This window comes from Nomascus leucogenys, chromosome 22a (assembly GCF_006542625.1).
Source record: "Nomascus leucogenys isolate Asia chromosome 22a, Asia_NLE_v1, whole genome shotgun sequence".
Classification (NCBI taxonomy): Eukaryota; Metazoa; Chordata; class Mammalia; order Primates; family Hylobatidae; genus Nomascus; species Nomascus leucogenys.
The window spans coordinates 69,274,969-69,302,560 of NC_044402.1; the positions used below are offsets into that span (position 1 = coordinate 69,274,969).

General features: G+C 37.7%; 1 protein-coding gene across 1 annotated transcript in view; it reads right to left on the reverse strand.

Moving 5' to 3' along the window:
- ABCB11 (ATP binding cassette subfamily B member 11) overlaps window positions 1-27,108 on the reverse strand; it is a 109,061-nt gene extending 81,953 nt beyond the window's left edge. The window contains exons 1-5 of the mRNA XM_030803110.1: window positions 27,053-27,108; window positions 13,893-13,995; window positions 12,605-12,626; window positions 10,125-10,176; window positions 8,779-9,017 (exon numbers count right to left, since the gene is read on the reverse strand). Coding sequence (XP_030658970.1) covers window positions 8,779-9,017; window positions 10,125-10,176; window positions 12,605-12,626; window positions 13,893-13,968 — 389 coding nt within the window. The 5' untranslated portion in view covers window positions 13,969-13,995; window positions 27,053-27,108. The remainder of the gene's footprint in view (window positions 1-8,778; window positions 9,018-10,124; window positions 10,177-12,604; window positions 12,627-13,892; window positions 13,996-27,052) is intronic.
- Between the last annotated feature and the right edge of the window lie 484 nt (window positions 27,109-27,592).

A 27,592-nucleotide genomic window follows, 5' to 3' on the forward strand; every position in this document is an offset into this window, starting at 1 on the left:
ACATTATGCATTTCTCTAAGTGTGTCCTTGATTTCTAGAAGTTGTGGTTGTTTTTTATTTATGCTATCTATTTAACTGAAGAATTTTCCTTTCATATCCTGTATCATGTTTTTTATTTCCTTCAGTTGGACTTAATCTTTCTCTGGTGCCTCCTTGATTAGCTTAATAATCAACCTTCTAAATTCTTTTTCTGGCAATCCAGAGATTTCATCTTGGTTTAGATCCATTGCTGGTGAGCTGGTATGATCTTCTGGGGCTGCTAAAGAACCTTGTTTTGTCATATTACCAAAATTGCTTTTCTGGTTCTTTCTTATTTGGGTAGACTATGTCAGAGGGAAGATCTGGGATTCATAGGCTGCTGTTCAGATACTTTTGTCTTACGGTGTCCTCCCTTGATGTGGTGTTCTCTCCCTTCCCCTATAAATGGAGCTTCCGGTGAGCCAAACTGTAGTGATTGTTTTTGCTCTTCTGAGTCTAGCCACCCAGCAGAGTTACCAGGCTCTGGGCTGGTACTGGCGAGAGTCTACAAAGAGTCCTGTAATGTGATCTGTCTTCAGTTCTTGCAGCTGTGGATACCAGCACCTGCTCCTGGTGGAGGCAGCAGGGGAGTGAAGTGGGCTCCGTGAGGATCCTCTGTTGTGTTTTTGTTTAGTGCGTTGGTTTTGTGTTGGTTGGCCCCTAGCTAGGAGGTGGCACTTTCAAGAGTGCATCAGCTATGGTCCTATATGGAGAATGCAAAGTTGCCCTCAGGACACCTGGTTATGTATTCAGGTTTCCCAAGCAGTGGGCAGGGCCACAGAGTTCCCAAGAGAATTGGGCCTTTGTCTTTGGCTACCAGGGCAGGTAGAGAAAGACCACCAGGTAGGGGCAGGGATAGGTGCCTCTGAGCTCAGCCTCTCCTTGGGCGGGGCTTGCTGCAGCTGCTGTGGGGGATGGGGGTGTGGTTCTCAGTCCAGTGGAGTTATGTTCCCAGGAGGATTATGGATGCCTCTGTTAAGTCACACAGGTCACCAGGGAAGTGGGGGAAAGCTGGCAGTCACAGGCCTTACCCTGCTCCCACTCAGCCCGCAGTACTAGAGGCTAGTCTCATTGCCCACCGTGCCCCCAACAACAGCACTGCATCTATTTCCAGGCAGCCAGTGACCAGGGCTGAAAATTTGCCCCAGACCACAAGCCTCCCCATTGAGAAAGCAAGCGGACTCACAATTTTTTGGCATCCCAGGAAGCCTGAAGCCAAGAGTAGATTTTTAGTGTTCTTATAACAAAAAAAGATAAGTGTGTGAGGTAGTGAATATGTTAATTAGCTCAATTTAGCCATTCCACAATGTATACATATTTCAAAACATCATGCTGCACACCATAAATATATATAATTTTTATTTGCCAATTAAAAAAAGTTTTTTAAAGAAATAGAAAATCTGAGTGGACCTATAACAACTAAAGAGATTGAATCAGCAATCAAAAATTTTCAACAACAAAAAGTCTAAGATGAGATGACTACACTGGAGAATTCTACAAAACATTTAAAGAACTAATACCAGTTCTTCACAAACTCTTCAAAAAATAGAATGGAAGAGAACACTGCCAAACTATCAGGCCAGAATTATCTGATACCAAAAGCAGACAAAGACATTATAAGAAAAGAAAACTCGTATATATTATATCTCTTATTAATATAGACACAAAAATCTTCACTAAATACAAACAATTTGAATCCTGCAGCATAGTAAAATGATTGCTCATTATTACCTGGTGGGATTTATTCCAGGAGTGCAAAGGTAATTCAACATATGAAAATACATTGATGTAATATACGATATCAATATTATAATGGGCAAAACTGCAAGATCATCTTAATAGATGTAGATGAAGCACATGACTAAATTCATGACAATGATTAGAACACTCTACAAACGAGGATTAGAAGGGAACTTCCTCAACATAATAAAGGACACTTATAATAGCTAATGACATACTTAATGGTGAAAGACTAAATGCTTTCCCCTGAGATAGGAATAAGACAAGGATGTGTGCTCTCACCACTTCTACTGAACATTGTACTGGAGGTTTGGGCCAAAACAATTAGGCAACAAAATTAAATTAAAAGGGCAGCTAGATTGGAAAGGAAAATGTATAGTTATTTCTATTTGCAGATGATATGGTCTTATATAAAAAATCCTAAAGAGCCCACTAAAAAACTACTGAACTCATAAGTAGTTCAGCTAGGTTTAGGATAAAAGTTCAATATAGAAAAAAATTGTATTTTGCTATAGTAGCAATGGGCAAACTGAAAATAAAATTAAGAAAACAATTCCATTTATGATAACATCAAAAATAATAAAATACCTAGCAATCAACTTAACAAAAAATTGCAAAATATTCTGAAAACTATAAAACCTTGTTGAAACAAATTAAAGCAGACTCAAATAAGTGGATCATGAATCAGAAGACTTAATATTGTTAAGATGGCAATATTCCTTAAATTGATCTACAGATCCAATGCAATTCCTAGCATTCTAGCTGACTTCTTTGCAGAAGTTAAACAATTTATATGAAAATCCAAGAGACCCAGAATAGACAATCCCTAGTAGTAGATTCACACTTCTTGATTTCAAAACTTACTATAAAGCTACAGTAATCAAAACAGTGTGTTACTGGCATAAAGATAGATGTGTAGGTCAATGGAATAGCATTCAGAGTCCAGGAATAAACCCTCTTAATTACAGTAAATTGATTTTGATAAGGATTCTGAGATTACTCAATGGGGAAAAAATAGTTTTGCCAACAAATGGTGCTGGAACAACTGGCTATCCATGCAGATAGGAATCAATTTGGACCCCTAATTCACCCCTACAAAAATTTACTCAAAGTGGATCATAGACTAACCATAAGTGTATTAGTTCATTCTCACGCTGCTATAAAGAAATACCTGAGACTGGGTAACTTATAAAGAAAAGAGGTTTAATTGGGTCACAGTTCTGCAGGCCGTACAGGAAGCATTAGAGCATCTCCTCAGTTTCTTGGAAGGCCTTAGGAAACTTACACTCATGGTGGAAGATGAAAGGGAAACTGGCACTTCACATGGCCAGAGCCATTAAAAGAAAATAAGTGTAATGTTCACGACCTTGGATTTGGCAATGGTTTCTTAGATATGACACCAATTCAGAAGCAATAAAAGAATAAACTAGACATCACAAAAATTAAACACTTTAGTGGTTCAAAGATAATTATCAAGACCTTGGATTTGGCAATGGTTTCTTAGATATGACACCAATTCAGAAGCAACAAAAGAACAAACTAGACATCACCAAAATTAAACACTTCAGTGCTTCAAAGATAATTATCAAGAAGTTAGAAAGACAACCCAAAGAATGAGAGAAATTGCTTGCAAATTGTATCTCTGATAAGGAACTTATATCTAGAATATATGAAGAATTCCTACAACTCAATAATCAGTAGACATATATCCCAGTTTTAAAAAGGACTGAATACATATTTTGTTATATTATTTATTTCCAAATAAAAGATCTGAATAGATATTTTTCCGAAGAAGATGTGCAAATGGCCAACAAGCACCTAAAAAGAAGCCAAACATCACTAGTCCTCAGAGAAATGCAAATCAAAACCACAGTGAGATTCCACTTCCCACTCCCTAGGGTGGCTATTCTATTGGTTTCCTATGACTGCTGTAACAATTACCACAATTAAAACAAGAGAAATGTATCCCCTCACCTGCCCAAAATCAGCTTCCTTGGATGGAAATCAAGGTACTGACAGGGCTGTGTTCCCTCCTAAGGCTCTAAGAGAGAAATTTCTTCTTGCTTCTTCCAGCTCTTGATAGCTGCTGGCACTCCTCGGCTGTGGCAATATCATTCCATTCTTTTTTTCTGTAGTCACCTTGCCTCTACTCTTCTGTCTACAGGCAAATCCCCCTCTGCCTTCTTCTTAGCAACTGTCTCTTTTAAGTACACACATGACTGCATTTAGGGCCTGCCTGGATAATCCAGGATAGTCTCCCCCATCTCGGGATCCTTAACTGAATCACATCTGCATAGACCCTTTTCCCATACAAGGTAACATTCACAGGTTCTAGGGATAAGGACCTGGATATCTCTGGGGATCATTATTCTACCTATGAGAGATATCATAGATACTAAATAACAAGTGCTGGTGAGGATGTGGAGAAATTAGAACACTCATACACTGTTAGCGGAAATGTAAATGGTGCAGCCACTGTAGAAAACAGTCTGGCAGTTCCTAGAATAGTTAAACATAGAGTTACCATGCGATACAGCAATTCTACTCTTAGACATGTACCCAAGAGAAATGAAAACATGTCCACACAAAAATCTGTATACAAATGCTCATAGCAGAATTATTTGTAATAGCTCAAAAGTGGGAGCAATCCAAATGTCTATCAACTGATGAACAGATACATAACATGTATTATATCCATATAATGAAATATTATTTAGCAATAAAAATACATACGGATGAACTGCAAAAAACATATGCTTAGGTTAAAGAAGACAATCTCAAAGGATCACATATTATATGATATTATTAATATGACATGTCCAGAATAGGCAAATCTACAGTCAGAAAGCAGATTAGTGGTTGCCTAGGGATAGGGAGGAGGATGAGGTACTAGAAAGTAACGACCGAGGGGCAAGGGGTTTCTTTTTCTAGTAATGAAAATGTTCTAAAATTCTAGAAATACCATTTGACCCAGCCATCCCATTACTGGGTATATACCCAAAGGATTATAAATCATGCTGCTATAAAGACACATGCACACGTATGTTTATTGTGGCACTATTCACAATAGCAAAGACTTGGAACCAACCCAAATGTCCAACAATGATAGACTGGATTAAGAAAATGTGGCACATATACACCATGGAATACTATGCAGGCATAAAAAATGATGAGTTCAGTCCTTTGTAGGGACATGGATGAAGCTGGAAACCATCATTCTCAGCAAACTATCGCAAGGACAAAAAACCAAACACTGCATGTTCTCACTCATAGGTGGGAATTGAACAATGAGAAAACACAGACACAGGAAGGGGAACATCACATACCGGGGCCTGTTGTGGGGTGGGGGAAGGGGGGAGGGATAGCATCAGGAGATATAACTAATGTTAAATGATGAGTTAATGGGTGCAGCACACCAACATGGCACATGTATATATATGTAACAAACCTGCACGTTGTGCACATGTACCCTAAAACTTAAAGTGTAATAAAAATAAAAAGAAAATGTTCTAAAATTGGCTGTGGCAGTGAATGCACAACTCTGCAAATATACAAAAAAACATCTAATTGTACACTTCAAGTGGGTGAATTTTATGGTATATGAATTGTATCTCAATAAAGCCATTACAAAAGTATATAGCCTAAACTGTCTACCTTCAAAATAGTGCTTGCTTATACAAACTGAATATATATTGCTAAGAATATAGACTGAAATCCAACTGAAAGGACAGGCCTAGATTTCTGCATTGATTTATCTGTATGAGAGGAAGTGAAGACTTGAGCTCCCCAATGCCCACAGTAGTAGTCAGCCTCCAAAAAGCCCCTAAAATTCTCATCTCTCAGTATTCACACTTGTTTAGACTCCTTCCAAATTATACCAGGGTTGGTTTCTGTGACCCATAGAATATGGCAGAAATTATGGTATGTCTCTTCCACAATTAAGTTACACGAGACTTTGTGGCTTCCATTTGAGTGTTTACACTTTAATTGGATAAAAGAAAATAAAACAAAATTGCAATTGTGGTATTTTAACTTCCTAGCCCTTCATCTGCTTTCATTTTTTTGTCTATTATTTGACTGTTCTGACCAGAAATTCTGGTAAGCTAATCAAGAGACCTGACACTCTGTAATCCTTATCAGTATAATTCACTGACAGCCATCTGGAAGGCTTTAACTTAAAAATTCCAGCTAATAGATTACAATTGACATGTGGAAACCAATATAATAAAAGAGTAAAACCAGCTCCTGTCATTACACATACATGCTTTTGTTGCTAAAATTACTGGGTTGTCTTGTATATTCTAAGGCTAATACATCTACTATAATAAAAGGAGAAACTGTACCTTTAATGATATACTTTTTCCATGAAAGAAACTTGCAAAAGGTTTGGGTGACTTTGGAGGTACATAAACTACTTACAGGTAGAAAAATGTCCTCTCTTTTCTCCTCTGTCCCACCCAAGTCCATTTTCACAGTGATCTTACCACATAACAGCTAAATAAACATGTTATTCAGAATAGAACAATAGTATTCATGTCAATGATCATAATAACTCACGATGAAAGTATTTAACTCGTCAAGGAGTTCCTGGTAAAGAAATGCCTGGAAAGGTATAGTCTATACAATTTCAGCTACCTGTATGAACTTTTTTTAAAAAGAAAAGGACAAATGTCCATTCACATTTGGTATCATGTGAATTCAGCCAAAGCCATTGGACTTCTGAAAGCCTCAGTTTGTATTCTTTGCTCCCCTTCAGGTATGTGATCCAGTAACAATGAAGACAGTGAGTAATGAGTGTCCACAGAGAATTCCTTTTTAATAGATGACCATGATGCAAATGTTGAAGTAGATTCATTCTTTAATTCATTGGACAAATATTCATAAGCACCTAGTATCAGGTATATGCCTCAAATTTTGGCTCCTCTAACATTTATTTCCAAATTTTAAGGCATAATAAGATATACTTGAGGACTTTTTCCTCAAAAACTTATCCTCATAAGTGTTATCAATGGCTTGGGTCAATTTACATCACACATAGGTCTGAATGCATTTTTTTCTCAAAGGGGAGAATGATTAATCTTACGTTTTGTGGTCAAACCCCTCTGTAAAAAGCAGTTCACTACTATCCTCCAACATAAATGAAGGATTTCAAAGACTTTTGTTGAACTCAATCTCTCTTTTATACAAATTGCTCTGAGTTTGTCAAATGAAAAGAAACTTCCAATTTTAGAAAAGAAACATACGTATTTAGACATTAGGGAACTTATATAGAATAAGTAGACTTGTTGTTATAAAGAATAATTCACATTGTATATTATCCTGTTTTTTCTATCAGGTACCTCCAAGTCTGTCACTGCATATGTTTTTAAATGATCATTGACTGAATGATGGCTTACTAGGCTTAAGCTTCACAAAGATAGGGATCATGACTCTTTTGGTTTTTCTGAGATGGGGTCTCATTCTGTCACCCACACAATCACAGCCAACTGCAGCCACAAACACCCAGGCCCAAGTGATCTTCCCATCTCAGCCTCTCAAGCAGCTGGGATGACAGGGGCATACCACAAAGCCAAGCTATGTTTAAAAAAAATTTTGTAGAGACAGGGTCTCGCTATGTTGCCCAGGCTTGTCTCGAACTTCTGGGCTCAAACAATCCTCCCGTCTCACCCTCCCAAAGTATTATGATTACAGGCATGAGCCACCATGCCTGGCCAGGACCATGCTCTTAAGACAACTGTGTCCTTGATGCTTTCATGAGTTCCTGGTATATAGTTGATGTTTAAAAAAATTTTGGTTAAATGAATAAATGAATGAAAGACCCTAAGAGAGATAATATTATGGAAGAGTGTCAATGATTTAGAAGGACTCATTCATAGTCTGGAATCAAGCCTATAGAAAATTTCAAAAATGAAGGTGAAAACTATAAATTCCTCTGAGGGAGCCATTCCTAGTGTCTTTCTAGCCAAGATGTGCCCCACCCTTGATTCTTGAACCTGAGTATGTGGGTTCCTACGTGCAAATAAGCTTGTTCTGAACTTGAGGCAGCATGAGGCACGTTGCAAAGTCCGTGCTATGACAGTGAGTCAGCTCTGAGTACACGACGGACTCACTGATTACAAGGTGGCCTGTCAGGCTTATCACAAAGAAAACAGTAGCATAGTGACTGTGTCTGTGTGAGTTCTGGATACTTCTGCGTGGTTGCCTCTGATCACAGCACTGCACTAATTTTCTCACGCCTGTAATCTCAGCACTTTGGAAGGCCGAGGCAGGCAGACGACCTGAGGAGATTGAGACCAGCCTGGCTAAAATGGTGAAACCCTGTCTCTATTAAAAATACAAAATTTAGCTGGGCATAGTGGCGGGTGCCTATAATCCCAGCTACTCAGGAGGCAGAGTCATGAGAATCGCTTGAACCCAGGAGGCGGAGGCTGCAGTGAGCCAAGATCACACCACCGTACTCCAGCCTGGGCGAAAAAGGAGACTCCATCTTAAAAAAAAAAAAAAGAAAAAAGAAGAAAACAAACTCAATTACTGGTTGAGACTAGTGTACCTTACTCAAAGTAATGCAGCATGTTCATGAAATTCCCATTACAGATGGAAGGGTTAAGATCAAATGGATCACAGCCACAGCCACAAAGCTAAGGGGCAGAGGGGAGTTAGTGTGGGGGGAAAAAAGTACTCTTGGAGATGATACTCAAGTAAAATTCATGGGTCACCTCCCTAATGGCGTTAAGTATTGGTAGTGTCATGCTCAAGCCTATACTTAATAAAGTGGTAACATTTTGGCGATGTATTTGGTGAGGGACTTTCAATCCTGTTTCTATTAAGATTTTAAAACATAGTAAGATAGAAGGAAACTTGAGGCAGAGTAATTTCTAGAAATATAGATAAACTCATGTTTCTATTCTCTTTGTGTTAGATACCACTCCAGCTCAGCCAGTAAAATCCCCTCTATACATTTTGAATTACAATTTAAGATATGAGCAAAAAAAGTAAAAAATAAAAAAAATAACAACCTACCCACAACGTGTTCCATTTGTCATGTTCTGGTTTAGGGAGCTGTTAGTCCATACAATGGTGTTATTCACACATGCTTTTCCTGGAATCTGGAGTTCTTGTAGCTCAACGTCATAATCAATAAAAACATCTGTCATTGTGCCAAAAATGAGTAGCACGCCTGGCTGGGCTATTCCATGGAGAAATGCACACAAACTTCCCACAAACATCAGCCAAATGTCAGTTGATGAAGAAAACCGAAACTTGAAAAACAAAGAGGTCAGAGATCATCTATGGGTGAAAAGCAGGAGAGGCAGGAGGACTACTTAATTTAGTTACTAGATTCTCATGAATAGTACTCAACACCAAATTTCATGGGAATCACCTTAATTGAGCGGCAGAGTTTGTACTAATTATATTGAAACAAATGGCACGGTACATCAATTATCTAAAACATTAGACTCTTACATTGTTAGATCATGTCATAAATTTCCTGGTCTCTGAATTCATTCTGTTATTTCAGGAGCTGACTGTAGTTTTTAGCTACTCATCTACAACTTAAGGGGAAAATAATCACTGTCAGTGATGCCATTGCCAAGTAGATAAACTTTGTGGGGCATTGAGCAATAGTATAAATTGTTTTGTGCAACTGATAGTGACAATGAAGAGTGCCAATTTGTGCCTAGAAATGCCTCCATCCTGAGCAAATTTGGAGTAAATACCTATACTTTGAAATTTCTAAAGATTTGTCATAAGAATAAATATATATATGTGATTGTTGTGATGACTTTCCTTACAAATATGATAACCATGGGCTCAATGATAGTTTTCCAAGACATTTTTCTGATCTATTGGATAGGATTTGTGTGTTTTATGAGCAATATATTTCTTTTTTTTTTTTTTTTTTTTTTTTTTTCTTGAGACGGAGTCTCGCTCTGTCGCCCAGGCTGGAGTGCAGTGGCGCAATCTCGGCTCACTGCAAGCTCCGCCTCCCGGGTTCACGCCATTCTCCTGCCTCAGCCTCTCCGAGTAGCTGGGACTACAGGCGCCCGCCACCATGCCTGGCTAATTTTTTGTATTTTTAGTAGAGACGGCGTTTCACCGTGGTCTCGATCTCCTGACCTCGTGATCCGCCCGCCTCGGCCTCCCAAAGTGCTGGGATTACAAGCGTGAGCCACTGCGCCCGGCCTATGAGCAATATATTTCTAATAGTTATTCAGCATGCTATCACATAGGCAAAGCCTATGACTGAAAAAGTGATCAGTGAAGTTAAAAACCCGCCAATATGACTAAAGATTTAACACTCCCTTCATGATCTAAACAATTTATAGCTGCATACCCACTGCCATAAATCAACACAGTTTTATTACCAATTGAAAGAAGCCAACTCTAACGCCATCACCTTTCTTCTCATCTTGTAACCTGAGGAGAAAATCACAGGTATTTTAAGACCATTCTTTCCAATACAATGGGAAATTCTCCCTAGGTGGTGATTTTATGAGTTAGTCTTTAGTAAGAAAGAAAATCCCCACTGGCTGGAAAATTCTGGCCAAACCTGATATCTTAAAAACAAGCTTTATTCTTCTACATTTACCTCTTCTAGAGATTTCAATATAGCTCAATCTCAGGTTCACTAGTGATTCACAGAGATGAACACCTGAGAGGTATGGAGAGAAAGTAAAAAGTCCTCTATACTCCCAGTTATACCAACAAATAACTCTTTGCCCTCAGTCATGACCCTCAATCTATTTGTGACTGCATTTCCTCATGGGTAAGTTGAAATGGTTGGATTAGCTAATTTTAAAGCTTCCTCGTGCTTAGAAATATTACAACTACATTAAATAATGTTGATATGATGAAAAATTCAAGAACATAACCACACTTTTCATAGAATCATATTTCCTTAATATTTCTCATTCATTTCCTTTCCCATAAGGTCATATTTAACCTGTATTTGACCTCTTCAACTTCGGGGATCTTGACTTAACCTGAGTCAGGCAGTCCATGAATACACCCTGGACCTTGCTGTCATCAGGAGCTACTGTCTGACATGTTTAACTCCTTGGCACTCTGTGACTGCCCATGTATCTCATTTTCTCACTTCCTTCCTCCTTCCACACCTATTTGTCAACCTCTCATGAGCCATGCAGTCCCTTAAATCCTTTATTGCCTTCCATTGCTAAACCCCATTAAGATTTTGCTTCCTTCCCCATGCAGCCAAGGTCCTTCTGCCAGGCATTTGAACCACACTCTCACCATCATCCTCAATTATTTTCTCTACATCATCCTTGTAAACTTCATCCTGCATCCATCCAGCTGTTTGCCTTCTTCTCCTTAAGCCAGGCCGCTGGGCCTGCTGGACACAACCTCACCACCTTGTGAATGAATACCAGCACAGGCAGAGTCTAGTACTCAGCTGCCCTAAGCTTCCCTTCTGGCCCAGAAAAGAATCCTAAATTTTTTCTGAGACTCCCCATGGTCTGGCCCTTGGCTCTCTGACCTCACCTCCTCCAACTATATTCTAGTTCTCAACACCCCACTCGCCTGGCCTCTTGCTGACCTTTGTCCATGCCCAACTGTTCCCACCTCTGGGTGTGGGCACCTGCTACTCCCTCTCCCCAGACGCTTTTTCTTTAGGTAACCACAGGGACAGCTCCATCACCTCCGCTAGACCTTCCTTCAAAATCACCTACTCAACAGAGTCTTCCTTGGCCAAAGTCTTTAAAATTTCAACCCCACCCCCTACACACCATTTCATAGCTCCATTTCCATGTTTATTTTTCCTTCTCAGAAAGAAAGTGATAGATTATCACTAGCTACCATGCTATACATTTGATTTATTTACAGTGTTTATTATATCTCCCTCACTAAAATGTAAACACCTCAAGGGCAGACACTTTTGCCTGTTTTGTTCTTTTTGGTACCCTCAGCAGCTACAATAGTGTCTGATACCAAATAGATACTCAATTAATATTTGCAAAATGAATGAACTAATGGAGTGAATGTGTGCTCTCCAGCTCAACGTGCAATGCACACTTCATTTCTCTACAGATCACTCCCATTCCTCTCAGCAGCTCTGGCAAACTTTTGCTGTGATCTTCTCATTCCATGCTCACCTCCTCTAAAAACAAAACAACTCATTCAACTTCCTACTCATCCTCTCCTTGCCATTCATCTACATCCACACCCATTTTTTAAACTTCCCACCCAGTAAGAAACATGTGGCTCTCAGAGGCCCAGGCTGACCTGACCACTCCCAGCCCAAAGCTAATCTTACCACTCCCACTTCCTCCCTCTGCTGTGAATTACTTAAAATTTTTAAAATACTTTCAACCCCTCCCTTTCCACCAACTCCCCTTCAGGAACTTACCTGATGCCTCACTTCTGTCTTCTAAATTAGACCTCATCTAATCCCGCCTTCATACCAGACTGTGATTAGCTGTTATTTGTTCTATATGAGAATTCAAAATCTTTAGCTGAACAGAAATATGGAATAATGACACTTTAGGTCTCTACTCTTTGCCTGTGGCAAGAATTTGGGGTTTAGGGACCTCTCCAATGCCCATGAAATTTTACTTGTTGTTCAACTTTTCCTCTTCCCTCTTAGGTCAGGAGTTCTGCACCATTCCTGAATACAGAGGGGACAATTGAACCTAACCTAGAAGGGATATTCCGAAAGGTTTTTAAAATCAAATTATAGTAATGTTTTAAAGAGAAAAAGAATGGATTATATATATTATTTTATATGAAGTGCAATGTGCATGAAAATATTCTCTGCTTTGTGCCTTTGATATGAATATTATGGAGTTATTCTAGAAAAGATGCTGCATTGTTGAAATCAGTCACTTACCTTGATTTCTTATCATTATTATCTGTCAGAAAAAAAATCAATGCAAAAAAGCAGTTAATAATAGTAACAAAATGCAATACAGTCATTAAGAAACTTGCTCTGGAAAAATATTCCTACAAATTACCTTTATTCATGGAATATTACCAAATGACTATTTGCCTTTTCTTTCTTCCTGCTCATATTGTCTCTCTCTCTCTATCTTTCTACACACACACACACACACACACACACACACACACACACGAAGACACTCATTTAGGGTCCAGGAATGCTGCTATCTTTACTCATTTATGGACTTCAGGACATGAAATATTTGCATCATCTGAATATCAAATGGACAGCAACATTTCTAAATTAGCTGAAGAAGATCTGACTTTTTGAACTACAAAATAAAATTGATATTTATTTATTGTTTGGTTCTTTAAAAGCATCAGAATTTATCCATTTAAAATATAGACCACAAATTAACAATAAGATGTTAATAACAAAATGTCATTAACACTTCTACACTAGTAGAAGCCATAGGATTGAGACCACATACTGTTTTCCCCAGTGTAGGTCAGAATAGATGCAGGGCAGGAGGTGAAAGTCGGTGATTATAGCCAGGGGTGTAAGGAAGCCACTAGGGAGCTTTGTCATCCAACACTATCATGCCTCTTTATTCTTATTAAGGTAAAGAGGCATGATAATATTGACAGATAGCAATATCTTGGGCTTGGGAATCAAACACAACTGGATTAGAATTATGGTTCCATTAATTTTACTCATGTGTTCCTTGCCAAGTTTCAAAAACATATCCAAGTCTCAGTTTTGTCATCTGTAAAATGTAAAATCATAGGGTTAGAAAACAGTAGCTTAGAACCATCTGAGCCCAGGACATCCCAGGTGCTAGTGCTACAGGCCCCCTCCACATGATCTCATTCTGGTCTGCAGAGTCTGGACACAGCTCTTCCTAAGGAGGAGCGCTCACTAATTATGATTAATAATAACAATACAGGAATAAAGTTAGTCATAACAGCCACCACTGGAACAACCCTACTCTAGGAAAGGTGTTGGTGAGAGATGCTTTCATTTATACACACTTGGTGTGTTCTTACCTAGTGCTTTCAGATATTACATTACGTGGATTCTAGGGAGAGCCACACAGTTGTGTATAAGAATCACACCCAATGATAGTTCTACCTACTGTTGCTGATTTTTTTCTGCTCCTTGAAACTTCACCAGCTTGTCCTACTTTTGTTCTCACCTCTCCTTGTACAAGATGCAGTGAGAGAAAAAAGCCACTTACATGATTTATCTGACTCAAAACCATCATTCTCCTCTCCAAATTTCTTTATACTTCGAAGAATTACTGAGTCAGACATGGTAATTGCAATCCACAGCCAACAACCCTATAAAATAAAATAAAAGAATCATTGCAATTATTATCTCTTCTTTCTTCTTTAACCAAAGTAGCCAAACGAAAGAACAATTTGGTTCAAGAAATAGTCTTTACTAATCAATCTCAGACAAAAGTTTTTAAATTGGTTAATAACTCCCTGAAAGAACTAATTATTAGGAAAGATAAGCCACAGCCATTGATAAAGGTTTTCTCTAGTTGTTACATTGATGGTTGTTTTTTATAGCTTAATTATAGGAAAGATAAACCAAAACCATTGATAAATTTTCCTCTAGTTGTTGGATGGATGGTTATTATTTCTGCTTATCTGTGCTTTATTTATTTTTAATGAGAAAACATGAAAACCATGAGAAAGGAAAACCAACTAGTGATATTCTTGAGTCACTATAGTTGATGAACGACACCCACATACTGTTGGGTAACCTTCAGTGTTCCTTTGTAAATGCAACCTCAAGGTAAGGTGAGTCAAGCTTGGATCAAAGGAACAGAAGGGAGACATTTTCTAAATAAAATGTAAATGTCGACAGAGTCATGATTAGTCTTACTTACAGTGGAAAAATTAGTTTATAGAGGGTGCAGGCTGAGAATTCCAGGATACAGACACTAGATTCAGCATGAAGTTTATGCTTCACTAACTTTCTCTGCTTCAAATATATAGCAATGATGGATAGCATGTTTTTAAAAAGAGATACAGTCAGACTCCAATAAATAAAAATAAACATCTTCAGGAACCAGAACTGGCAGAGAAGCACCAAAGAGTACGCAGAGAACAGAAGCAGCTGGTATTTTCCCCTCAGCGTCTGGATGCCGACGAGTATCAGAGTTCAGCTGGTGAGAGGACTGTAAGTGTCCCAAATCAAACAGGGGGCTAGAGACCATCTCTTTGCTTGGAGCTGGAGGAGCTAATGTGGGCCCCTTGCACTGCTGAGAAGACCCTGAGGAAACTGCTGCCCACCATTGAAGCATCTATTCCTTATGACGAAATGCAGACCCATGGAGGTTATAGGAGGAGACAGTGATATGTATTACATACATATATACACACATGTACAAATAAAAGAGAGGAAGGGGGAGTTATGAAAAGCTTCTAAATTCACCTAATTGGAATCCCAGAAGCAGAGAGTGGAGAATGACAGAAGTTTAATAATTAAAGAGATAATTGCTAAGAATTTTCCAGAAGCAATTACCTGATTCTTCAAATTAACAGTAGACTCCAAGAATTGATTGGAATAGATATCAGTCAAAACTTAGATACATTATATAGAAATGTCCCTCAGTATATGCAGGAGATTGGTTCTAGCACTCCCATATATACCAAAATCTGCATATACCAAAATCCAGGTATACACAAGTCCCACAGTTGGCTTGCAGAACTTGTGCATAGGAAAAGTTGGCTCTACATATCCACTGGTTTTGCATCCTGAGAAGACTATATTTTTCATCTGAGATTGGTTGAAAACAATCCCCATATAAGTGGACCTCCACAGTTCAAAGCTGTGTTGTTCAAGAATCAAACCGTAGTAAATCATCAAGAATAAACAAAATCCATCCTAAACACTGTGAAAGGGGAAAACGCATATTCAAATATAAAGAACAGACTGACAGAAGTTTTCTCATCAGCAATAGAGGCTAGAAAACACTGGAGTAATGTCTTCAAAGTGATGAGAAAAAAAAAAGTAATCTTGGCTGGGCGCGGTGGCTCACGCTTGTAATCCCAGCACTTTGGGAGGCCGAGGCGGGCGGATCACGAGGTCAGGAGATCGAGGCCATCCTGGCTAACATGGTGAAACCCCGTCTCTACTAAAAAATATAAAAAATTAGCCGGGCGTGGTGGCGGGCGCCTGTAGTCCCAGCTACTTCGGCGGCTGAGGCATGAGAATGGCGTGAACCCGGGAGGCGGAGCTTGCAGTGAGCCGAGATTGCGCCACTGCACTCCAGCCTGGGTGACAGAGCGAGACTCCGTCTCAAAAAACAAAAAAAAAGTAATCTTTAACCTAGAATTTTTTACTGAGCCAAAAAATCATTCAGCATCTTTACAGACATTCAAAGTCAAGAGGGTTGCCACTTACAGACCCGCATAAAACAACAACTAGAGGATGTGCCTCAGCCAGAAGGAGTATCCAGAAGGGAGCCATGAAAGAGAGAAACAAGGGTGAGTACAAGAGTTAACAAAATATGTCAGGACGGCCAATCAAATATTGATACCAAGTATGACCTTTTATGTTTCAAAAGAGCATAATTAAAACTCTACACAGTATGTAGATATGAGTGTAACTTGAACACAAGATAAGGTGTTCGATATGCAGATAAAGTATGTTAGGTTCATTGTTATGACAATCTGAGGACATTGTTTTACAATTATAATTAAATATATATTTATACAATTATAATTAAATATATATTTGATTAAACCAAATGAAATTGCCAATATTTAATCATTTTTAAATTACAAAGTTCAACTAATATCTGAACAAAGTTCAACCAATATCTGAAAATTTTAAGAAAAAGCAATGAAAAAGTACCAGTAAAATCTATAGTTTCTAAATAAGCAAAGGATTAAAAACTAAGTATGTAGAAAACTTCACCAACCCAACAAAAGTTAAAAAAAAAAAAAACTAAAGAAACTAAAAAAAGCAAAACAAACAGAAAATATAAATGAAGATTATTGAAAATAGTCCAAATGGTTCAGTAATTACAGTAAATATATGTAGATTCAAGTACTGATACATACTACACAGAGGAATCTCAAAATCATGCTACGTGAAAGAAGACAGTCTCAAAAGATCACATTCTGTATGATTCCATTTACATGAAATGTCCAAGATAGGCAAATCTGTAGAGACAGAAAATAAATAAGTGGTTGCCTAATGCTGGGGTAGGGGTAGGGGTGGGAGGGGAATGAGGAGTGACTGGTAACAGACATAAGGTTTCTTTTGGGGATGAAGAAAATGTTCTAAAGTTAGATTATGGTGATGGTCACACAACTCTGTTAATATATTGAAAACCATTGAATACTTTAAATAGGTCAACTCTGTGATATGTAAATTATACCCTCAAAAGGCTGTTTTTTAAAAAAAGGCAGGTCAGTTTATTGAATTTTTTAAAGTCCAGACATACATTTTTTATTTATTATTATTATTATTATTTTTTTTTTTTTCTGAGACCGAGTGTTGCTCTGTTGCCCAGGCTGGAGTCCAGTGGCTCAATCTCGGCTCACTGCAACCTCCACCTCCTGGGTTCATGTGATTCTCCTGCCTCAGCCTTCTGAGTAGCTGGGATTACAGGTGTGCGTCACCATGCCTGGATCATTTTTGTATTTTTAGTAGAGATGGAGTTTCACCACATTGGCCAGGCTGGTCTCAAACTCCTGGCCTCAGATGATCCGTCTGCGTCAGCCTCCCAAAGTGCTGAGATTACAGGCGTGAGACACCACACCCAGCCAATCCCGACACATACTTATTATAAAAGAAATAATTGAAAAAATCATAAAAATGGTCAAAAATTAAAGGATGAAAAGGATATGTCATGCAAATACTGATGTCTCAAAGCTGTTATGTTAATGTCAGAAAAATAGAATCCATGTTCAAAACAATAATGGATATAATAAAGGACATATAATAATTAAAAGTACAATCCAGCTAGAAGACAAATCAATTATTGGATTGTATATATCCAGCAACCTAACACAACATAGCCTGCAACTGCAATGAAAAATTTAAACACGTCTTTATTAGAAACTGATAAACAGACAAAAAATTAGAAAACATAAAAGCTTTTAAAATAGAAAATAAGTAATTTTATGTAATTTACTACATAAAATTTGTTTTTCTTAAAATTTGGTTGAACATTGTTCACGTATTAGTTGAACTTTCTAAGTAAAAAAACGATTAAATGTTGGCAATTTCATTTGATTTAATCAAATATATATTTAATTATAATCGTAATACAATGTCCATAGATTTTTATGACAAATTTCATTACTATGGAACCTGCAACCAAGACATTTTTCAATTACATTTGGCATTTTTATAAAACTTACCCATTAATAAACCATCAAAAATTTCTACAAATAAAAAACTATGTATTTCTCTATATTGTTGTTATTCTTAAGAGTGTATATTCTGACAATGCGATTAAATAAAAACTAAAAAATTAAACACTAGTAAAACACACACACACATACTCAGTAAAATTGTGTGTGTTACAAACTTTAAAATATATATGCAGATAACTATGGGTTAAGGATGAAATCATGACAGAAATAGAAAATATTTAAAACATGGTGATAATAAATGTATAAAATCTTGTGGGCTACAGCTAAAAAGATACTTCAAGATTTATTTATAAAGATAAATGCATTTTGCTTTCTAAGAGATTAATAAATGAATTATGCTCTAATCAAGAACCTATAAAAACACAAGATTTATAAGATAGAAAACAAAATAAAATGAAAAACAGAAAGGATATATCAATTCAAAAGTTGTTTTTTGAAAACTGAAAACATGCAAATCAATAAGACTGTTGAAGAAAAGAGATATAAATCACAAATACTAATTGAAAATGGGAAAGGTAAAATAAATAAAGTTTTAAATCATAAGCAAATACTAAGTAATTTCATGGTAGTAAATCTGAAAACCAGGTTAAGATTAATTTTCTAGAAAAATATCAGTTATCAAAATTTGTTTATAAAGGAATAGAAAACTTAAAAAGTAATGGCTATTAAAATATTGATTCAATATTCAAAAGTCTCCCACCTCAAAAAACAACAGGGCTAGATAATGTTACAGGCAAATTTTACCAAAACTTCAAACAGTAGATAATTCTAATCTTATATAAATGGTTTTGGTGAAAAGAAAAATAAGAAAAGCTACCCAAATCATTTTCTAAGGCAAGTATAATTTTGACATCAAAACAAAGAAGGATAAAAATAGGCTTATAATTACTTCTGAAAACAGATTTTAAAATGATAAATATGTTAAATGTAATTCAGCAGTTTATGAAAAAAAAATGAAGCAATGTTGATCCCAGGAATGCAATGATTATTTAAGGTAAAAAATAATTAATCATTTTCATAGACGCAAAAGGTATTCAATAAAAATCATTATCCATTCCCGAGTTTTGAAAACCTATAAAATTTTAAAAAATCATTATTTTGCAACCCTAATGAATAAATCTGGGGTAATGATCAGCAGTGAATACTAAAACTATTCATTGAAATATTGGCAAAGATGAAATATCCAGTAGTACAAAGTGTTGTTAAGATGTGGAGGAGAGTCCTTTCATGCACAGCTAATGAGAATATAAGTTAACTGAATGACTTTGGATAGCAATTTGGAAATATCTAGCAAGGCTAAAAATGTTAATATCCCAGATCCCAGAATATCCTTCTCTGGTATTTTCCTTAACAATTTAAAAAATAGTTAACAATGAAATGGCATTTAATATGTGGCAGGCACTGTTCTAAATGCTATATACACGCTATGCCATAAAACCTCCCAACAGCCTCCTGAGATGGGTATTATGACTATCCCCATTTTCCAGATAAGGGCACTAAAGTATGAAGGACTAAGTCACAAGCTTAAGAGCACAAGTTAGTAAGTGATACAGCCTAGATTGAAACTCAGAAAATGCATGCAGAGATATGTGTAAGCTTGTTTATTGCAGTATTTCTTTGGAAACAAAAAGCTTGGAGAAAATATAAATGAACAAGAGATTGATTCAATAATTTATAGAATAGACACACAATGGAATATTATCTAGCCATTAAAATCAGTGAATTGGCATGGATAAATCTCAACAAACGTAAGTTTAAACAAACAAGACAGAAAGTTTCAGAATGATACTGTATGATGTCATTTATGTAAAATGTGTTACCTGCAAATCACTATTTGTAATGTTCGTAAATATATAGATACACAGTAGAAATATAGAGACTTACCTGAAACTGATAAGCACTGAATTAATGATAGTGGTTACCTCTAAGTAAAAGAAGTGGAATGAGACTGGGAAGGGGCTCAGAGGGCTCCTGAACTGTATCTGCATGTTTTAATTTCTTAAAACAAAAAATGTTTCAGCAAGTATGGCATAATGTTTAAGATATGATAAAGTTGGAAGGAGGTAACTTGGTGTTCATTAAATTTTTCTCTTTTTTTTCCTGCAGCTTTAAAATATTTCATGATATGGACACAGGGAGCACAGGGAGGGGAACAACACACACTGGGGCCTATTGGGTGAGGGCAGTGGGGAGAGCATTAGGAAAAATAGCTAATGCATGCCGGGCTTAATACCTAGGTGATGGATTGATAGGTGCGGCAAACCACCATGGCACACGTTTACCTATGTAACAAACCCGCACATCCTGCACATGTACCCTGGAACTTAAAATAAAATAAAATAAAACTTTAAAAAGAACACATGGAAAGCTGGATAATGCCACAAAAGGGTTAATGTTAGCAAGCTTGGGATGGAGGCACTATGCACCATCATCATGTATTTTTCCATCTTAAGCAGCATACCACTTCTAAATAAAACAAAATCATTTTGCAGAAAATAAAATACTTCATGATATAAAATAATTTTTTTCTTAACCCTGATGAATCTCCTTTAATTAAACAAATTAGAGCAGTTTTGATTTTATAGAAAAATTGTGAAGATGGTACAAAATTCTCATGTACCCCACACCAGTTATTAATGTCTTACACTAGTATTAACATCCCAATGTACACTGTAAATGTGTCACATTAGTATTAATGAACCAATATTGATACATTATTATTAGCTAGAGTCCATTCAAATTCCCTTATTTTTCACCTAATTCCTTTTCTGTTCCAGGATTCCATGTAGGATACCAAATTTACCATGTTATATTAAGTTGTCATATCTTGTTAAGCAACTCTTGGCTATGACAATTTCTCATACTTTCCTTGTTTTTAATGACCTTGGCAGTTTTGAGGAGTACTCATCACTTATTTTGTACAATGTCCCTTAATAGCATATTAAGAAGTAGAGTAAGAAATATTATTTAATTAAGTATTTTATGAGGCTGGTTTAAAATATACTAAAAGAACCAGATTCAAAGTTATTTTATTCAAGAACAAAATTTGCTCACTATAGCAGTATTATATTCAGAGACTGTAACATTTGCTGGTTACACAATTTTTGGAATTTTAACCAAATTTTTTTTTCAAAAAACAGAGAGACTCTTTAATAATGAGAAAATAATAAACAACATTTAACCACACATGTGTTATTTTATTTCCTAATTTTAAAATACAATATTAAAAAAATTTAGTCTCCAATTATTTTTTCCCTTGGCTTAACTCTCCATTTAAAAAGGTTTCTTTCCACTGGTATGCAAATACTTCGCAGTATTTAGAGGACAGTGGTGTAATGTCTTGCCCACGAAATGTGGAGTCTCTCAGATCCTGATACTACCTGTTGCTTCACTCTACGTAGTTGGATTTACTTTAAAATCTCTCTCCACGTCCTGATTTCTCTATCTTTCATGTCAGGAAGTGGTGGTGATGGTGGTAAAATCCACCTTGCAGGACTGGTGTGAAGATGAAATGAAACTATATCTGTACAGCAGCTAGCAAAAGGGAGATAGCAGCTGAAGTTCCCTTTGCCCTTCAAGCTTAAAGACCGAGTCCTCCCTACCTGATCCTCCACCCCATCTGCCCTTCCAGGGTCATTTGTAGTAATCTGTCCTCCATTAAGCACAGGAATACTAATCCACTAACCTATTCTCTTTACTTTCCTTCCGTGTCCCCTTGTCAATTCCATACATTAGGTTTCAATTGCTTACATTTTGCTTCTTTCTGAATACCCCTACAAATAGTTTCTGTGGTTTCTATTTTACTGTTAAAAGTCACATTCTAAAAGGCAAAAACCCATTAAAGCATGCATCTCTATGCCCACAGCATTGTCAATGCCCCTCAGTCAGTGAGCACCAAGAACACATCTGTAGTTAAACAAGTTGTGTTTGCTACTCATTGCACCAAGGGTGAATACACTGTCAGGGGCTGTGGGGCATCTCAGTAAAATGGTGTTAGAAAGAACCTGTTACAGAACTTGAGCTTTAGTCAGATGACTTGGGGAAGGATCTAATGTAGTGGGTATTTGTTCTAGATTGGATGCTGTTAAAAAGCTGGGACTATGTTATGACTAGATAAAGAAATAGCAGCCATTCATTTAGCAAGGTGTTTGGTATTTTGTGGGTTGCACAGTGACCTTGATTTTGCCTTTGCTGAGAACAAAGTACAAACTGGCCTTGCATTGACTCAGAGTAACTTTGAGTTTGGTATTCTGTGAGATCGTTTATGTCTAATAAGAGAATAACATGGCTTAGGTGTGAGTACCAGGCCAGCTACAAAATGGAACAGGGTGTTCTTTTGTTTGTTTTCTTTGTTTTCTTTCTCAGCATCAACTGCATCACTCTGAACTTTGGTAGTCCACTGTTCTTTTTTGACATGCCAAGGAGCTATACTCAAAAGATGTATACTCTCTAGGGCTAAAGGCATGCACTGGTTGTTCAGTCAGCAGTGGAAGCTAGTCCCTTTATCTTTGGGCAGCTTAGAAATGGCTGTGATGACTTTTGAAGGCCATCGTGCTGAAAATCTTAATTACTTGCATGTACCCACAAAAACACTGGGAATTTTATAACACTAAGTTTGGGAAAGTACACTGAAAAACCAAATTTCTAGAAAGAATAAATGAAGGCCTTGCCTGTGATATTTGCCACAAAAGAGAATGTTTTCAGAATTGAATATTAGATGAATTGCCATGTATCATTATGAATGTAGAATATATATCTGATACATATTATTAGACCATGTTTTCTTCCACTGGCGAATTGTTTTTTTTATTAGATGAGATGTTGGGAAATTCATACAGCAGATGCTGGAGGACATGGCTGCCAGTCTCTGAAACCCTGGAAATGCAGTGGGAATCTAGTTTTTGGTGATAAACATACTTCTTTTGCAGGTTCTTGAGAGCGTACCTCCTCCTCATTTGGTACTTTCTATGGTTTAAGAGTACCATGGTGTTTTGCCACATTATTTTTCCTCACTGATTACAAGTAGATATAATATCATCTAGTTCTACTGTCTCAGCCATTAGCTGTAACATTTCTTTAGCACCTAACCTAATAACTTGATCTGAGTTTCATACATTGAAGGAGGCTTTAATTAGGGTTTCTTAACAGATTTACAATAACAAAATTTTACTTAAACTAACACAAGAAAACTCAGAGTTGAAAATAACATCCAATGCTATTTCATTTTTACTGTGCACTTTAACATATTAAATTATTTTAACCTCCCCAAAATCTTTTCAGGAACAGATTGAGAATTTTCAAGGCATTCCAGAAAAATGTATTTTCCAATAAACTTAAGGGAATCTAAGAGTAAAAAGTAGGAAATCGAGATGTCTAAGCACTAGTTGGCAGACTTTGGACACCTAATCATAGAATCCCCCAAGAATTCTTAATTGTCCACACCAACTCCAGTGTTCCTCTCTGCTAAGTGACATGTGGTCTATAGCCTGCACACTACATGTGCTTCTGTTTAACTATTCAGGGTTGAAGTTTTCTCTTGATAAAATGTGTAATCTTATCAACGCAGATACGCACATTAGAGAACAGTCTCCTGACAATTACTGGTAAAAACATATCAAAGATGTTTCTATCTTAGACTCTAACAACAGCATTCTGAAAGACCTCACAGCTGGGGAGGAGGGGATGGAGAAGAGAGACCATCAGTTAGATGGTCACTTGAGAGAACCTAGTACTTTGACTGACCTTAAAAATGGGCCTGAATGAGTAGTACCACAAAGGTCCTGAGGCTGTCAAAATTGCAGGAGATACAGTGTTCTACAAGCCATGCCAGAAAGAAATCAAAGATCCTGAGAGCATAAAATGTCAGTGCCCACTACTTGCCACTACAGCAAGGCTGCTAGTGTGAACTGGTGGGGATGTCAGCCTGGAGCAACAGATGGACAGGCTGATCTTCACCAGTGGCTGGGATCAATACTAGCAACTGGCTATTGGTATTGTAGAAGAATTGAAGAAAACAAAAGGGTCAGGGTGAGAAAAGGTGTCTCCAGAGCTGAATCCTTCTAGGCTGAAAGATACCATTACCATCCTATTTTGTAAATACAGTTTTATGGGAACACAGTCACACCCGTTCATTTTCTATTATCTTTGGCTTCTTCTGTGCTACAATGACAGACTGTATGGCCCTTTCTCTCTCCCATACCTAAAATATTCACTATATAGCTCTTTGCAGAAAATGTCAACCCCTGTACTGTGAGATCAGTTCAGGGCAGCCTGAGGCCCAGGAAGAAATCTCTGAGGACCTGGTTTACCTACCCTAAAAATTATGTGGAGCACCAGCCCTCCAGCCAGCCCTACCCTCATGGAACTTACAATGTGTCAGGGAAGGCAGACAATATCTGGGAAATTAGGCGTCAAGTAGGATGGCAGTGGGGAAAGGGGAAATACAGGCATCTCCTGGGCCCTCGTACAGAGGAGCTGCCTTGTCTAGAGAGCTGGAGAAGACTCTGGAGCAAGTGCTTAGCATGAGATGTTGAAGATAAGAGCAAGTTTTCCATGGGAAGAGGAGAGGGAAGAGCAGTCCAGGCAGGGAACGACACATGCAAAGGCCCAGATGCAGGAGACAGGGCAGCTGGGTCCAAGGCTGAAGGAGCCCAGTGAATCTCAGGGATGTGGGTGGGCAGCTCGGGAGGATGTAGCTGGTTGATCCTTCGGGTCCTCATGATCCTTGCCACTGAGAACTTGGGACATTTTCCTAAGGGCCATGGGAAGCTAATGAAGTCTTTTAGGCAAGAAAGGATATGATCAAATTTATACTTTAAAAAAGTTACCCTGATAAGGCTTGGGACTTGGAGCCCACACCCACAGAGATTAGGAAATGGGTTTGAGAAGAATAGAGATCCCACCAGACCAAGAGGCAGAGATGGCTCTGTCTGTGTTCTAGGGTTTTGCATTTTCTCTGCAGAGATTTGTTCCACTTTCCATTTAATTTTCACCCAAATGCTATTTTTTGAAACATGTTGACCTTTTCTAGACTTAATTAAGGAGAAAGAGTTTGTTCCACATTCAGGCCAAGATGGTAAGAAGAATCTAAATGCCCTCAAAGCCATTGAGGAGCTGTGGACAGTGAGGGGAACCACTCCAGGCCCAGGAGTGGACAGCACCCGCCCCCACCATGCCCCACATCACACTGTGAATATTCTGATCATGTGAGGGTCCCTCCATGGCTTTTCTCTTGTGAAGTCTTGCCCTCTGTAAAGCCTGTCAAGATCCCAGCCCCACAAACTCCCCCTTCACAGAGCTGCTCAGAGAGAACAGAACTGCCCCTGCTCTTCTTCAATTTGGATGTCCTTTCTAAACTACAGTTTTCTTTTCTTTTCTCTTTTTTTAAAGCCCTTAAAACACCTTTCACTGCTGACATTTAAAAATGTAGGTAGGATACCTTTGTTATTATCAGCTCAGCAAATGATTTCTTTACCTAAAAGATCATTAGAGTAGGAAAGAAACATTTAATATATGCTAAGAAACAAAGAAAATAGAAAAGCATTATTTTCCAGATAAGCTCACTGTTGGTTGATGCTGTGTGTCAACACTGTGGGTGACCCGGTCTGGGAATAGACTAAAATGAGGCCCTTCCGGCCCTGAGGGCTATGGCTGATAGGGAAGGGAAATAAATACATGGTGATCCCATTGGCCACATAAGTCCTTTCTTCAGAGGCACCATTGAGGTAGAGGACTAAAGAATTGCTTAGGAAGAAAATAGAATGTAACACCAAAGTTAACTGCCACAGCGATTCTTTGTCTCTAAATGTACAGTTCTTTCCTCTTGACCAAGCAAAACATAACTCCAGTATTTGATTTCTGCAATGAAACTTGGGCATTTTATGGCAATTGTAGCATCTTTTAAAACCACAAAATGGGCATTTTCCCCCCTAAATAGCTTCTTAATCCATTTTTAGGAGACATCCACTAATATTTGTCACCATTATTCTTGGTACTAGGAAACAACAATTATTCAAGGGGCTTGCAATCTAGAGTGGGGAGGAGTGTAAACAGAAGCTCCTAGACAGGGAATGGAGGCTTCAACCAGAGACAATCACCGTGTAACAGAGCACAGCAGGGGGAACCAAGGTGAGGGGGGTGAGCAGTGAGGGGACGAGGTTGCCCATAGAAAAGAACTTTTACTAAACAACAGCTCATAAATAGGTTATCACTTCAAATGTTTAATAAAAACCACTACTAAATCCTAATATTGAAAAGTTTTAGGTGTAACCACTATAATTTGTCTCTAACATCTCTAAAAATCTATTCCCCCTCAAAATGTTGACAAATACTGTCTTTTATTCCCAGTCTGAAGTGTGAATAATATTTGATCCCTGTGCTCAAGCCATTAGCAATATGTGACTCCCACTGGCTTGGGTAACCTAAAAACTGAAATTCGATCCTAGAAACAAACTTTCTCCCCTCTAAACATGCATCCACAGCTAATTTTTTTTAGTATCTATATTTTTGAAAACCGGGACAATGAAGAAATGAGTACAGTGTTGGAGAAAAGATAAAGTCGGTGTAGTTCTGTATGAAACCAGCTTTCAAGGGTAGAATTTGTGATCATTGAATCTGTGATTATCAGAGCAAACAGAATTGTGTTTTCACAAAGCCAAGTTAAAAAAGAAGCCCACTGGTATTTTTACTTTGAGCAGATTATTCAATCTATTCAGCCATTTGTACCACACACCCAGGTACACCACTCTCTCTCTCTCTAAGAGATTGATACATGAAATAGCATTGCTATAAAGAAGGCAGCAACCAAGAGTCATCTATATTGTATACAATGTTATGAAATCATTAATGCATCCTACAAGTTTCTATCCAAGTACTGTAGCGTTGTTTACACTGGACAAGAGACTAATCTTTAATAAACCAGAAACACTACACTCCACAAAGTAAGAGTTAAAGGGAAGAGGGAATGGATTTGCAGAGACAAGTATAAGTTACTTACCTGTGAACATGAATTTGAGGAAGCCAGAGGAAATAATGGACTCCACTGTGGAGAGTTAAAAGGTTTCACAACCTTTTCCAACCTCAGTTTTCATCATTCTAAAGCACTGAACAGAATTCAAACTTTTTCAAGAACATTATCTATTTGCCTAAGGGTCAATGTCCCTAAGGGCAGCCCAAGCACAGTTCAGTGACATATGAGAAACATACTCAGAGCAATAACCCCAAACACAGAGTGTGCTTGGGAAACCCTCTGAGGGTGTCAACAGGCCTTGGAAAGTGCTGATTCACCTTGGAAGGAGAGGCAAATTGAGCAGAGTGGGCCCAGCAAGAGCCCTGCAATTCAGGCTATCCCAACCCTTATTTTTTACAGGCCTGTAATTGTGAAAAGTTACTTAAAAACATAACAAGACAAAAAAAAAATACTTTAAACTTGCCCCCTCAATATAAAAGATTGCTCTTGGAAAATCCCTGGTTGCAGGCTCCAGATGCTCCTGGCCCAGCCATAGAGTTTTGTGGAGACAAATACCCTAAAAGAACA